This window comes from Pelobates fuscus, chromosome 1, assembly GCF_036172605.1.
Source record: "Pelobates fuscus isolate aPelFus1 chromosome 1, aPelFus1.pri, whole genome shotgun sequence".
Classification (NCBI taxonomy): domain Eukaryota; kingdom Metazoa; phylum Chordata; class Amphibia; order Anura; family Pelobatidae; genus Pelobates; species Pelobates fuscus.
This window is the reverse complement of record NC_086317.1, coordinates 164,803,643-164,817,919: the sequence shown is the minus strand read 5'-3', so window position 1 is coordinate 164,817,919 and position 14,277 is coordinate 164,803,643. Positions and strand designations below refer to the sequence as shown.

Below are 14,277 nucleotides of genomic sequence, written 5' to 3'. Positions count from 1 at the left end.
GCCCACTCAATGCTGAATAACCAGTTGTAGAGTTCTGTGAACTTCCCAGCTGGTATATTGCTTCTCAACAGCAGACTCGGGGCCGCCCAAGTACTCAGACCGTCCTTGCAATAAGGTTAATGATATTAATTTGCTAAAATGATTGCACTTCATAGAAGGAAGGGCTATAGAAAAAAAATGAAAAGAAAGTTACCTTCTCATCCCAATGTGCATGCCACAGTTTACACAAGAAACTTTTAATGTGACTGATACTTTCACAATCTCCTTTGGAAAAATATCAGCTACATAAAACCTTGTAGTAGTATCTTTTTCTTTCTAAATTTTTCATGCTTCGATTACTGAGCGCTTAATAGGAGTAGGAGTGTTGGGAGCTGTAGTTCTATGAAAGCTGCTTAATTCTAAGTGGTATTTTCATTTTGGCCATTTTGTATGTATTCTCTGACCCCATTTTTGAGATTCACGTTTTTTTTTCCATCTTTGTCATTTGTATTACAATAAAAATTCCCTAACTAACCATGCCAGTGTACCCGAAGTCTCTTATTATTTTGTAATGTCTGCAGCTACAGAAAGATTCCTGGAGATAAGTGTGCGGGAGGAGTAAATCCAGTGCGAGAGGAAATGGACCTGAGAAAAAAATGCACAAATGGCTTAGAACAAACATCACGGGTACAAAACCATTAAATCCACACTGAACCGAATATTCCTTTTCACTTGCATTCATTTCTAGTTTGGTATATGATACCGTTTCATGTAGTGAAAGGAAGGGAACATGAACAGAATAGAAGGTCCCTTCTGAGCTCTATAACCACAACAGCTTATTACAGTTGTGATGGCGCAAGGAATCTATTTTGTGCAAGTCTACTTTAAAAAAAAAAAAAAAATTTTTTTTTTTTTTAAATGAAGTGACGTGTACAGTGAATGTATTATAGTGCATACCTCCATCTTCCCACAATCCCTTGTACACATTTTCTCATGGGGGACTCGTATCATGTATGCCTGAGTTTCACATATGTATTTTCTAAAGGGATTCTACAGTGTAAGGAATACAACCGCGCATTCCTCACACTGTAATTCCCATGGCCCCATTCCCACCCTCCCCCGGCATTGAAAAGGTTAGAAAACCTTTTAAGCACTTACCTGATTCCAGCACTGGTCTTTCTCAGACATGAAGGGGGGGAGTAGGAGGGGAGGGTTGTTTAGGAAGCTAATGCGCATATGTGCTGGGCGCATTTGGCCCTCCCCATTGCTTCAATGTTTTTCTATGGGGATTTTACAACCACTAGAGGCAGTCTTAGTCCTGCAATGTAATGACTCTGCACCCAGACCACATCAATAAGCTAATGTGGTCTGGATGCCTATAGTGTCCCTTTGACTGAAGGCATTGATTTTACTCATTTCACTTTAGTACTATTTAAACTGGACCCATTACCTTATTACATGATAACAATTTTTCCTTTCTAACCCTAGTATGTGGTTTTGATTAATTTTCTAGATGCGAGTGTGCCAGAGACAAAATATCTGTGCATCTGTTTCCATTGTGCCAGATGTGCATATGACTGCTTAGGCATTCCTGTAACAACCTGGCATAGTAGATCTCTAATTATTATTAATAATACTTACCGTATCTTAATATGTAATGTGACTTCTTACAAGGACATTGTGGAACTGTGAATCACTGTAGGTTGAGAATTGGCCATTTGAAGTCTTACAAGGTTAGTTACTAAAGCGGGATTTAACAATTCTTATTTTAGTGAATAACCCTGATAGATAGATATCATACTTGTTTGTAAGTCTATTCATTTTTGCTGTCTCTTTAGGATGGAGCGTACTCGAGCCGAATCCCTGTCATTCTGTCGGTGGTTATTGTTCTACTAGTTGCTGTTGCTGCTGCTGTCCTGATAATCAAAAAATATATCTGTGGAGGGAGGTGAGAGTGATGGGTTTGTAGGGAGCAGTTAGATCTCTTAACAGTACACATTTTTCAATGACCCATTTGTGTCTTGCAGATCATTGAATCCCATTTTTCTATTCTGCTCATTTCTTTCAATACAGGTTTTTGGTGCATCGATACTCTGTCCTGAGACAGCATGCCGATACACAGGGGGATGAGCCACTTGACACCAGTATTACAGATCCACGACGGGGCGGTCATTTTCATGATGACTCTGATGAGGTGAGAGCGTGTTTAACCTGTTGGAAACCTCAATTTGTAAAGATTGAACAGGTTTCAATCTGTATTTTTTTCTTTTTCTTTAGGATCTTTTAGAGTGATATCTGCTGCACGTTGCTGTGGCCTAAAGGATCATATGAGAGCCAGCTCAAGGCTTGAATAGTTGAATTGATTTATGGACTTCACTTCCAGATGAAGTTCAAGTGAGATCAAGGATGCTGGAGTGTATCAGGAACTCCTTTCTCATCCTGCTCCTGGCAGCAACTCAGTAGCTGGAATGTTGACATAGCTATTTACAGAATTTGGATGGGGATGATATTGATGGTGGCAGCTTGCGTGAAAAGCCTTTACCTATGAGTAATTATCTACCAGCTCCAGGATGTCTCCAGTTTTCTCTGCAAATATTCTTCCTCCCCCCCTCCCCCTTTTTCTTTCATTTTGGTTGTTGCAAGCTTTTTGGGCTGAAATGATTTGGCAGTTAATTAAAACACTGTATATATAGATTATTGCAAAACATTCAATTATGTTTAATGCACTGGTTTAAGGTTTAGGTAGTTTTACATTTCTGTGCATCTTTGTAAAAAAAAAAAAAAATCCCTTTAAACTCAAGCAATAATGGACTTCAATGTGGACTTTTCTCTTTGAATAGGAGCTCCTTCAAAGAAAAATAATTTCCATTTTACCCATGGATCTTTAAAATTGCATTACTATTGTATATACTTTTTTAATTTGTAATATTTGCCTTAGATGCTGAAATTTGACCGTGTTAGACCAGGGGCTGTATTTCCCCCCCCCCCCCCCCCCCCCCCCCCAAAAAAAAAATACAGTATGGGAAAGCATGTTAAAGCACTTAAGTCAGTGGATAAGCCTCTTTACCATAGGGAATATATATATATATATATATATATATATGTATTCTCTATGGAAATTTAGACACTGATAAATTTTGCCTACATTTTATTATCCCTTTTAGGTTCACTCTCCATGTTTTCCGCATCTTAGTAAATCTTTGCCCCTTTCTGTGTATGTATATAGCACTAAAGAGTGGGAGGGCTGTATATAGGTTCGGTGATTTACTTTATATTGGACTTTCTCTGTATATTTGTGCTATAAAACTGTCAGAATAAATAATTTAAGTTTTATTCTGTTGCAATTGTATTTTTTTTGCCTTTAAAATTAGGATTTATATTGCAGCAGGGTATAAAGCGACATGGTGCCATCAATTTTATTCAATAGTATCTCGAATCTTACATTTTTACAACATTTTTAGCAAGTCCGTTTGAGTGCAAGGTACAGTACAGTGGAACAGTACAGCGTTTTAACTGGTTTTCCAGATTATGGTCTGGTTCACATTAAATCTTTCTACATTCAATAATTGTATAGAATATATGGAATTTGCGAGTAGTGGCGCTTAAGAAGAGATTAGTATGTGTAAAGCTGCTACCACCTGAAGTGCCGTCCTCTCACAACCTGGCACTTACAAAATCAGTGTGATAATTATACTAAGTGATATCCAAGACAAAACCCAGTTTAAGGTGGAGCGCTTGAGAAGTAACTTACCCCCCTTGGAAATATAAATGACCTAAGGGGGAAATAGAATACAATAGTGTAGAGTGTTTCAATATAATCAGAGTGAAGGAACTCAATAATGGTTCACTCACGTGGTTCTGAGCCTAAACAGGACAGGCTCAGATCTCTCAGGCAGACGTGTACTTTAGGGAGACACGGACCCTTTAACTGGTGGTTCTTTGGATCCTTTTTCTAAAATGGAACAAATACCAATATCTGGTGTAGTAGGTTAAGGATACCAATGTGTGCAGGTAAGTAAATAGAACTGCTCACCTTATATAGAGCCTAAGACTAAGGCTCTAAGTTTTCCAGCAAATGTGTCTTTAAGAGGACACATACCCTTCTTTAATTGGAACAGGAACTTGAAGTGCAGACTGATCAAAATCTCAGAAGGACTTAATAGTAAAAAATGAATTTATTATATAAAAATATATGGTATATAAAACAAAAAAATGAATAAATAGCAAAAGGTCCAGTCTTGTTAGTTTATCCGAGACGCGTTTCGCCTGGTCGGCTTTTTCAATCGGTGTCTGCCTCTTGGTTTCCTGTCTTCTTTTAAATGTTGCCTGTTGGTTTCATTGGTGGGTAGATATGCGCGCTCTTGTTGTATTACAGCTGCAGGCTTGATTTTTCGTTCCGGTTTCGTCGACCGGAAGTGACGTCATGTTGGTGCCGTCGGCCGGAAGTGACATAACGGCATGAATCTTATTCCCAATTGAGTACATTGGCGCCATTTTGTTTAATGGCAAAGATCTAATAGAAAGGTAGTACTCCCATAGACATATGAAATAAGGGAGTAAGGGCAATAAAAAGTAGACCAATATCAGTGTTATTAGTAGAAACAGAAATATAATCTAGCGATCTTAAAGGTGTAGCATATTATAGGATAGAGATTATACATTTCCTTAGTTAAATAAATTGTACTTATATATATTGAAGTGCACAAAATGCCAGTGGTAATATATTCAAAACTAGAGCAATCATTGTTAGTGGGTGGTATGGATAGCCTTGAAAGATCTAACAAATTCACTCCTATAATACAAGAAAGGAAAATAAACACATATATGGGGGGGGAGGGGGGTATCCAAAACAGAAATTAAAACTCCGTAATATAAGTATAAAAATTATAAAAAGTGACAGAGCTCAAAGTCATTTTTGAGGCCATGAGGTGTCAGTGTATTTAAGTTAAAAATCCACCTCATTTCAGTCTGTCCTAGGCGTTTAATCAAGTCTTCCCCTCTCCAATTTGATACAAGTTTTTGTATACCCATGAATTTCATATTGTTTGGGTTTTTGTTATGTTTTTCCAGGAAATGTAATGATAGACTGTGTTTCTCGAATCCATTCTTTACATTCCTGATGTGTTCTTGTATGCGCACGTTAAGGGGGCGGATAGTGCGTCCCACATAAAATAAACCACAAGGGCATATAATTACCACTTTTTTGGAATAACATGTGATTAATTCCTTTATTTTAAAAGTTTTTTCAGAATTATTGGGATGTCAGAATTATTGGGATGTTTAAAAGTCTGTACATGTCTCTTTCTATTTTGTGTATTTTTACATGCACCACAGGTGCCGCAACCAAAGAAACGCTTTGTTTTATTTAAAAAATGATCGTTTTCCTTGTTTCTTATGTGGTTGTGTACTAGAGTACGGTTTAAACTTGGGACTCCTCTATAAACTATGGTCGGCTTCTCGGGGAGAATAGAGTTTAATACATCATCATTTCTTAGAATGGGTCAGTACTTGTTGACGATTTTCTTGAATTGATTGCTTTTACAGTTGTAATCACATACAAGGACTGGTGGAGGGAGGGGGTAGGGGTGCTGTGGGGGGGTGGGGTAGGGGTGCTGTGGGGGGGGTGGGGGGGTGGTAGGGGTGCTGTGGGGGGGTGGGGGGGGTAGGGGTGCTGTGGGGGGTAGGGGTGCTGTGGGGGGGTGGGGGGGCTGTGGGGGGGTGGGGGGGCTGTGGAGGGGGGGGGTAGGGGTGCTGTGGGGGGGTGGGGTAGGGGTGCTGTGGGGGGTGGGGGGGGGGGTAGGGGTGCTGTGGGGGGGTGGTAGGGGTGCTGTGGGGGGGTGGGGGGGGTAGGGGTGCTGTGGGGGGTGGGGGGTGGGGGGGGTAGGGGTGCTGTGGGGGGTGGGGGGGGGGTAGGGGTGCTGTGGGGGGGGGGGTAGGGGTGCGGTGGGGGGGGTAGGGGAGGGGTGCTGGGTGTAGGGGAGGGGTTCTATGTGTGTGGGGGTAGGGGTACTATGTGTGTGGGGGTAGGGGTGCGGTGGGGGGGGGGTAGGGGTGCTGTGGGGGGGGGTAGGGGAGGGGTACTATGTGTGTGGGGGGAGGGGTACTGTGGGGGGTAGGGGTGCTGTGTGTGGGGGATGGGGTGTGGGTAAACGTTTAAAAAAAAAAGTAGGGGGCGGAGCCAGCAGCGCAACGAAGCGGTCGCATCTCAGCGAGCTCCGATCCCAACTCACATAAACAGACCCATAAATAGCGAATTCTACCCAAGAACCTACCTAATAGCCCGACCACGGGAGTGCAGCAGAACATGGGCAGAAAGTCCAAAAAAACAAAGGCGGATAAAAGCCCTCCCGGACGGGACATTGCCGACATGCTGCGGAACACGCAACAGGCCGCATGGTCCAAGATGGCGCTGGAGGACGATTTTGCCTCATACTCCTCAGAGGACTTTGCATCAGACCTGATGGAGGGAGCGTCCTTCAGACCATCACTAAAACAAAACACGGTGGCCAACTCACCCGGAGACCCGGTCACTGCAAGCCAGCTTAACCCCTTAAGGACCAAACTTCTGGAATAAAAGGGAATCATGACATGTCACACATGTCATGTGTCCTTAAGGGGTTAAAGAAATGCTAGCTGACTTACGCAAAGACCTATCCGCAGACATGGCCTATTACAAAGCAGCCATAGAAGGGGCCCAGTCGAAGATTACCCAACTAGAGGCCTGTGCGAGCACCCAGGACTCCAGGCTAACGGCGGTTGAGCAACAAGTGGCTGACCTAGCAAGGCAGCAACAGGCCACAGCAGACCGCCTGGATACACTGGAGGACCAAAGGCGACGCCACAACCTGAAAATCAGGGGGATACCTGACTCTGTGAGCCTCACTGAAATACCCCACTATATTCGACGACTCCTGAGTGCCCTGCTCCCTCCAAAACAGGCAAAATCCCTGAGGCTCGACGGGATGTTCCGACTACCGAAGCCGACCCGGGCTCCATTGACCGCATCCGCGGACCTTATCGTACGCTTCCAGAGCGTATCGGACAAAGCGGCTCTTCAAGCTACACTGAGGGGCAAAACACCCTTATCGTTTGAGGGTAGCAACCTAACCTTTTTCCAGGACATCACCAGGAGTACGCTTGCCTGGCGAAAATCTCTACAACCATTGTTGCAACTCCTCCGTTCCAGAGAGCTGCCCTACCGCTGGGGGACCCCGCGAGCAGTACTACTCACCCTTAACGAGACCTCACATAAAGCACAGAGCTTTCAAGAATTGGAAGCACTCCTGCAATCTGCGGGTATATTCCAAGCTGCACCCACGAGAGGATCAGGACTGGCCGTGATCAACCCAGCTACCGTACGGGAGTTCACCCCGAGAGCACCTCTGGGACCGACACCGACCAATCCGCCGACTTGAGCCACTCGAGACCATGGACCTTCAAGTGACGCCTCTCACACTCCACCAGCGACACACAAGTTTTCCACTGTTTTAAACCCCCACGCCCGGGACTAGCACGCAGCACGGGTACCGGCTGAAAACGGCAGGACAACCTACCGCAGCTTTGCTATCCAAGCTGCAAATCCCCTACCACGGGAGAACACAGATCCGAACTTGCCGAACTAACCTTGCCGCTCCATGTCATCGAGCCTGGGACGATTTTAATTCCTGTCTCTGACTCTCTTACTATCCTTTGGGCAGGATACGTAATCCTTGTCTTGCCTACGGAACACAGCAGAAGCACCAGGACTTATCCGACATGCAGCTGTTCCTTCTCCTGCAACAACTCGTAATTATGATCTGTGACCAATTGCAGTACACTACTCCACATATGACCCTACATGTAACATAGGTTTACGTAGCGGTAGTTTCATTTTATAGATCAGCACTCACACTCACTTCCACAAATCACTGGCCGTTAGTGCCAGAGGTACACTTGTAGCCACCGACCCCGTATTTCACTGGGACTACTGGTAATAGACAGATTAATACTCAGCCAGCTTTACGCCTCCATACGTACCACAGGTCACACACAGTTTTGGTAGGCCTCTCCCTAACACCGCACAATCGGATGCACTCAGAGGGGTAGCGTACTTGCATGCCTCAAATTTAATAGGTCGCTACTTAAAACCAGTCTATATATCTCACTACTATATAAACTGCACCAGCCTGTACGCCCGGCGTAGCTGAGCGCAGCTGGAACATTTAGTCTACCCAACGCGCAGACGTAACCTGTCTACGCCTATATAAATTCCCACACTCCGATCGCAGTACTCTCTAGCGAATTTAAACCAATATGCAGGGCAGCATTGTCCCTACCTGATAGAGGAAAGTCGAGTAATCCAACATGGGCATACTAAAATGTAAGATAATGTGGTTCACTAAAACCTCCTAAGCATGCTGTTACTCACCTGCAAAACTCATCAAGCGTGCCTATTTTGCTTACATAGTTTGCACCCTAGCCTAACTGCAGCAGAATGTGGACAACCGTGATAACCTACCTACCTTAGCATTGTTAAAAGTTAACCTTATCATTGTTATTTTGTTTAAATGTTTTCACTGTCTAGCCTATCGGATGACTATTAGAATTCTATAAAAATGTGCAAGAGCTCATGCCACTGCTCACTGCTAGATTATCCTCAGACACGCTGCTGTGGCATATGTTATTACTATGTATGTGTGCCTATAATGCCTACACAGTTTACACCCTAGCCTAACAGACTCAAAATGTGGACAACCGAGATAACCTACCTACCCTAGCACGGTTAAGCGTCAGCCTTATCATTTTATTTTATTTAAATGCTTTCACTGTTTAGCCTATCGGGTGACTAATAGACTAAAAAAAAAAAAAGTATATTAAATTATCTCCCCCCCCCCCCCCTTCTTACCTTTAATGAAGGAGGGTGGGGGACACAGTCATCCCTGGTGGTCCGGTGGTGGCAAGTACTGCTTCCGGTTCGGGAGACAGGGGAGGGATCTTTGAAGCAGCTCCCCTGTCCTCCCGCGCGATGCTGTGTGGAGTGTTGCCATGGTAATGCGCGGCAACGCTCCACACAGCTTGCTCGCGGGAGGACAGGGGAGCTGCTTCAAAGATCCCTCCCCTGCCTCCCGAACCGGAAGCAGAGTAGGCGCCTGCTGTTTCGGGCAGGCAGGTGCCTACTCTGCAGTGATGGCAAACCTATGGCCGCGTGCCCACAGAAAGGGCCCGGCGTGCCACCTGTGGCACGCATGCCATAGGTTCGCCATCACTGTTGTAGACCGATATTGCAGAGGATGAGAAGAAGCTGTTGATGATCAACAGTGTCAAAAGCCCCAGACAGGTCAAGGAGAATTAGGATAGAGTAGGGACCACGAGATTTTGCAGCTGTAAATAGTAATTTTAAGGGGGACTTGCATGATGGATAGAAATAAATGTATGTAAAATGACTATTTGTCATATGTACCTGTGCTCATGCCTTACTCAAAATGGCCGCTAGAGCACCCCCTCCCATCAACCAAAACCCTCATGTAACAAGATGGCGTCTCCATCCGGAGCTACACCCAAGATGATGATGACATCAACACCCTGGACGAAGTACATCAAGATTAAACACTTAACCAATTAAAAGTTTACTCTTCATATTTGCACACAATGCATTCCTTTGCCTTTATAAGGGGCTATGCCACCCCTCAAATAAACAATTAGAAGTTTTCATTTATCTGAACTTGTTGTCAGCGTGATTTCTTCAGCGTGCACGCATCTCACCTTGAAATCTGTACAGGGGGCAGATACTCAGGCAGACACTTGATCTGGTCCAAAACAGTAGCTCTATAAATTGTGAGTGGGACATTTTAATTTTCCTTTCTATTTACTTTGTGTAACAATCTACACTATGTTTTTGTTTTTATGTATTTAAGAAACAACATACTCACCACTGTGATCTGATATAAGAGAATACCTAAGGCATATGCACCTGTATTCCTGTCTTCCATTACACAAAATTGTTTGTATGTAATATAGCGCTTCACCTAGACACTGGTTATATAAGTATGTCTGTCTGTTTATGTATGTGTGTGTGTATTTATTTCCTTATGTGTGTGTGCAGTGTGCATAGGAATTCATTAATATTTTTTACAGTCCGGCCTCAAACAGTTAATAAATAAATATATATATAATATATATATATATAGTGTGTGTGTAGACCACCCAGGTGCAGCAATAAATACACAATAAAGGTAATTACTTCCATTATGTATCAGGCTATAACAAGAGGATTCCTCAAAAGTCCTCAAAATGCAAATATAAAATATAAGATACACCTAGAAAATTCATAGGGCAACACTATATAATCAGAATGTGGCCCCTCTGTGTAAATAATGCACTCACAAGATGTCGGAATATTAAGAGCCCATCAAGGTTTCTTTAAATGCTCAGCCACAGGCGTCCTGGGGTACATGTCAAAAGTAAAAAACTGGACATAGTACAGTAATGCTTAAATATAAATAGACACTTTAATTGAATGCACTGACAAAAAGTGAAAGATAAAAATGCTTATCAATTAGTCTCTGTGTCCCTCGGTTTCAGACGGATAGGAGACCAAAGTAAGCAATGATACCAAGCTCAACGCGTTTCGTCTCCTAATGGAGACTTCCTCAGGAGCAAATAAAATACAATAAAATGCAATTTGTAATAACAAAAATAAAACATCACATCATATCAAAGTCCGGAATTCCTTTTGAAGGTCCTCTCATCATTCGTTCCCCCAATCAGGGACGCTGGAGTCATCTGTTCCCAGTTTCCTCATCAGTTCGTTGCCAAATAAGGACTTCCATTTTTTCTGTGGAACGCATATGCGTTCCACCCGCCGGCGGTCCACGATGACGTCATCGGTCCGCGCATGGAACGCACATGCTTTCCACTTAGTTCAAGAGAGAGAATCTCAAAGACAAAAAATGAAAGTGCTAGAGACATCAGGCAGAATCACATCAGACACTCTGTATACACATAATAGATCAAGTATACATCGAATATACATTATTAGAATAAATCCAATATACATTAATGAGCACTACTCACAGAGGAAAAAAGGGACTATGAACTGGTCCCATGTTTAAAAAGTTTGAGGACCCCTGCACTAGAGGTTGGATTAACCCCTTAAGACCGGAGGGCATACTATTACGTCCTTTTTAAAGCGGCTCTAAACGCCGCAGGACGTAATAGTACGCCCTCCGTTTTTTTTTTTACTTACCTGGTCGCCGGCGATCGCGGTTGGGGGGACTCCCAGGGAGCCCCCCGCGGCACCTCCATCCTCTTCAGCCCCCCCGGCCATGTGAGAGTGAGGTCCTTGCGAGGACCTCACAATCACATGGCCGGGATAGCTGGCTGCAGCAATGCCAGCAGGGGGACTAACTGTAATGACAGTTAGTCCCCCTGCTGGCTGGAAATAAAATTAAAATAAAATAAGTGTAAAAATAAAATATATATACTTAGATCATATATATATATGTATTATATATATATGATCTAAGTATATATATATATATATATATATATATATACACACATATACACACACACGTACACTGTCTAGGTGTATTTTAATATTAATATATATATAATTATATATATATTAATATCAAATTACACGTAGACTGATACTGATTAAATATATATATATATATATAATTATTATTATATATATTTATATATAATATAAAAAAAATGTAAATACGTAAAAAAATAAAATAAAAAAAATAATTAAAAATAAAATATTAAAAAATATATAGATGTGTTTTATTTCATTCTAACTGTATTGTGATATTAATATATATATATATATATATTTATATCAAAATACACGTAGAACGAAATATATATCTATATACATAAATATATACCTATATATAAATAAAAATATTTTTAAAAAAATTATATATATATATATATATATACACATATGTATATATATACACATATATTAATTCTACACATATATTTATGTAATAATTTTAGGTATCCTAATTAATTACAATTAGCGGGACCTGCCTGACAACCCATGCCGAAAGTATAGGGAATTTAATTTGCTAGCACTATATTTAACCCTATAACTTTCCAAGACACCATAAAACCTGTACATGGGGGGTACTGTTTTACTCGGGAGACTTCGCTGAACACAAATATTAGTGTTTCAAAACAGTAAAATGTATTACAACGATGATATCGCCAGTAAAAGTGACGTTTTCTGCATTTTTCACGCACAAACAGCACTTACACAGACGATATTATTGCTGCAATACTTTTTACTGTTTTGAAACACAAATAGTTGTGTTCAGCGAAGTCTCCCGAGTACAACAGTACCCCTCATGTACAGGTTTTATGGTGTTTTCAAAAATTACAGCGTCAAATATAAGGCTTGTGTTTCATTTTTTTCACATTAAAATTCGCCAGATTACGTTGCCTTTATGACCCTATGGTAACCCAAGAATGAAAATTACCCCTATAATGGCATACTATTTGCAATAGTAGACAACCCAAGGTATTGCAAATCGGGTATGTCCAGTCTTTTTTAGTAGCCACGTAGTCACAAACACTGGCCAAAATTGCTGTTTTTTGCATTTTTCACACACAAACAAATACTAACGCTAACTTTGGCCAGTGTTTGTGACCAAATGGCTACTAAAAAAGACTGGACATACCCCATTTGCAATACCTTGGGTCGTCTACTATTGCAAATGGTATGCCATTATGGATGTATGTTTATTTCCTGGGCTACTATACAGTCTCAAAGGCAACGTAACCTATCTGGCTTTACACATGAGACTTTGCTGAATACAAATGTGTATTTTATTGCAGTAAAAGCAAACAGTATTATGACATTGACAGTTAAAATGTCATGTAGAACAAAGAAAAAAATTGTATTTTCTCCCATTTTTTTCATATTAAATTATGTTTCATAGTCAAATATTTGATATTAATATAAGTCCTGTTTCCCCTGAATAAAATGATATAATAAGGGGGGTGCATTTAATATGAAAGAGGTGAATTACGGTTGGACAGACATATAGCGCAAATGCCAGGTTTTGTTTCATTCACAACTTGTACATTTGGCTGCGGTCTTAACCCTTTCAGGACCGCTGACGGTTCAGGACCGTCAGCGGTAAAACGTGCGTTTGGACCGCTGACGGTCCTGAACCGTCATAACGGTCTGGGGCTACTTACCTGATCGCCGTTGGTCCCACGGCGGCGATCAGTGCTCCACCCGGTCCAGGGGGGTTGCCTGTCTGCCCGGGCAGTCCCCCCTCGGCAGATCAGGACCCCACGGCCATGTGATCACTCGATCACATGACCGCAATAGGTGTCTGTGTATCTGCCTGCAGGGGGACTGTCTGTGCTGACAGGCAGTCTCCCTGCAAGTGAAAAATCCAAAAAATAAAGTAAAAAAAAAAAAAAGTGTAAAATCAGTGTAAAAAAAAAAAAATAATATGTGTATATATATATATATGATATATATACATGTATTATATCTATATATAATATATGTATATGTATCATATATATAATGTCATATTAAGTGTATTTTTATATTTATATATACGTATATTAATATAAAAATACACTTATATTTAAATTACACACAAATATATACAATATATATATAATTGCTATATATATGGTATATATATATTATTATAAAATACAAATAATATGTTAATAAAAATAAATAACAAAAAATAAAAATAATTTAATAATTATAACAAAATATTTATATATGCAATTTTATTCTAACAGTATTTTGATATATATATATATATATATTTATATCAAAATATACTTAGAATGTAATGATATATATATCTATGTATAAATAAATAAATAAAAACAATACGAAATATACATATGTCCATATACATAATTACATAAATAATTTCATAAATATACACGTAGACGTCAAATATATAAATATGTATATATATTAAAATTGTACATGTGTATTTATGTAATATTTTTACCTAATTAAGTAATTTTAATGATTGCAATTTGAGGGACCTGCCTGCCAACCCAGGCCGAAAGTCCAGATAATTTAATTTGCTAGCACTGTGTTTAACCCTGTAACTTTCTATGACACCCTAAAACCTGTACATGGGGGTACTGTTTTACTCGGGAGACTTCGCTGAACACAAATATTAGTGTTTCAAAACAGTAAAACATATCACAGCGATGATATTGTCAGTGAAAGTGAAGTTTTTTGCATTTTTCACACACAAACAGCACTTTCACTGAGGATATTATTGCTGTGATACATTTTACTGTTCTGATACACTA

At 40.7% G+C, this 14,277-nt stretch overlaps 1 protein-coding gene across 2 annotated transcripts in view; it reads left to right on the top strand.

The window, feature by feature from the left end:
- Window positions 1-2,954, top strand: part of SORT1 (sortilin 1) — a 530,048-nt gene extending 527,094 nt beyond the window's left edge. For both annotated transcript variants that reach the window (XM_063451773.1, XM_063451763.1), the window contains exons 17-20: window positions 561-666; window positions 1,818-1,927; window positions 2,053-2,173; window positions 2,257-2,954. In XM_063451773.1, the coding sequence (XP_063307843.1) occupies window positions 561-666; window positions 1,818-1,927; window positions 2,053-2,173; window positions 2,257-2,271 (352 nt within the window). In that variant the 3' untranslated portion in view covers window positions 2,272-2,954. The remainder of the gene's footprint in view (window positions 1-560; window positions 667-1,817; window positions 1,928-2,052; window positions 2,174-2,256) is intronic.
- Window positions 2,955-14,277: the final 11,323 nt, after the last annotated feature.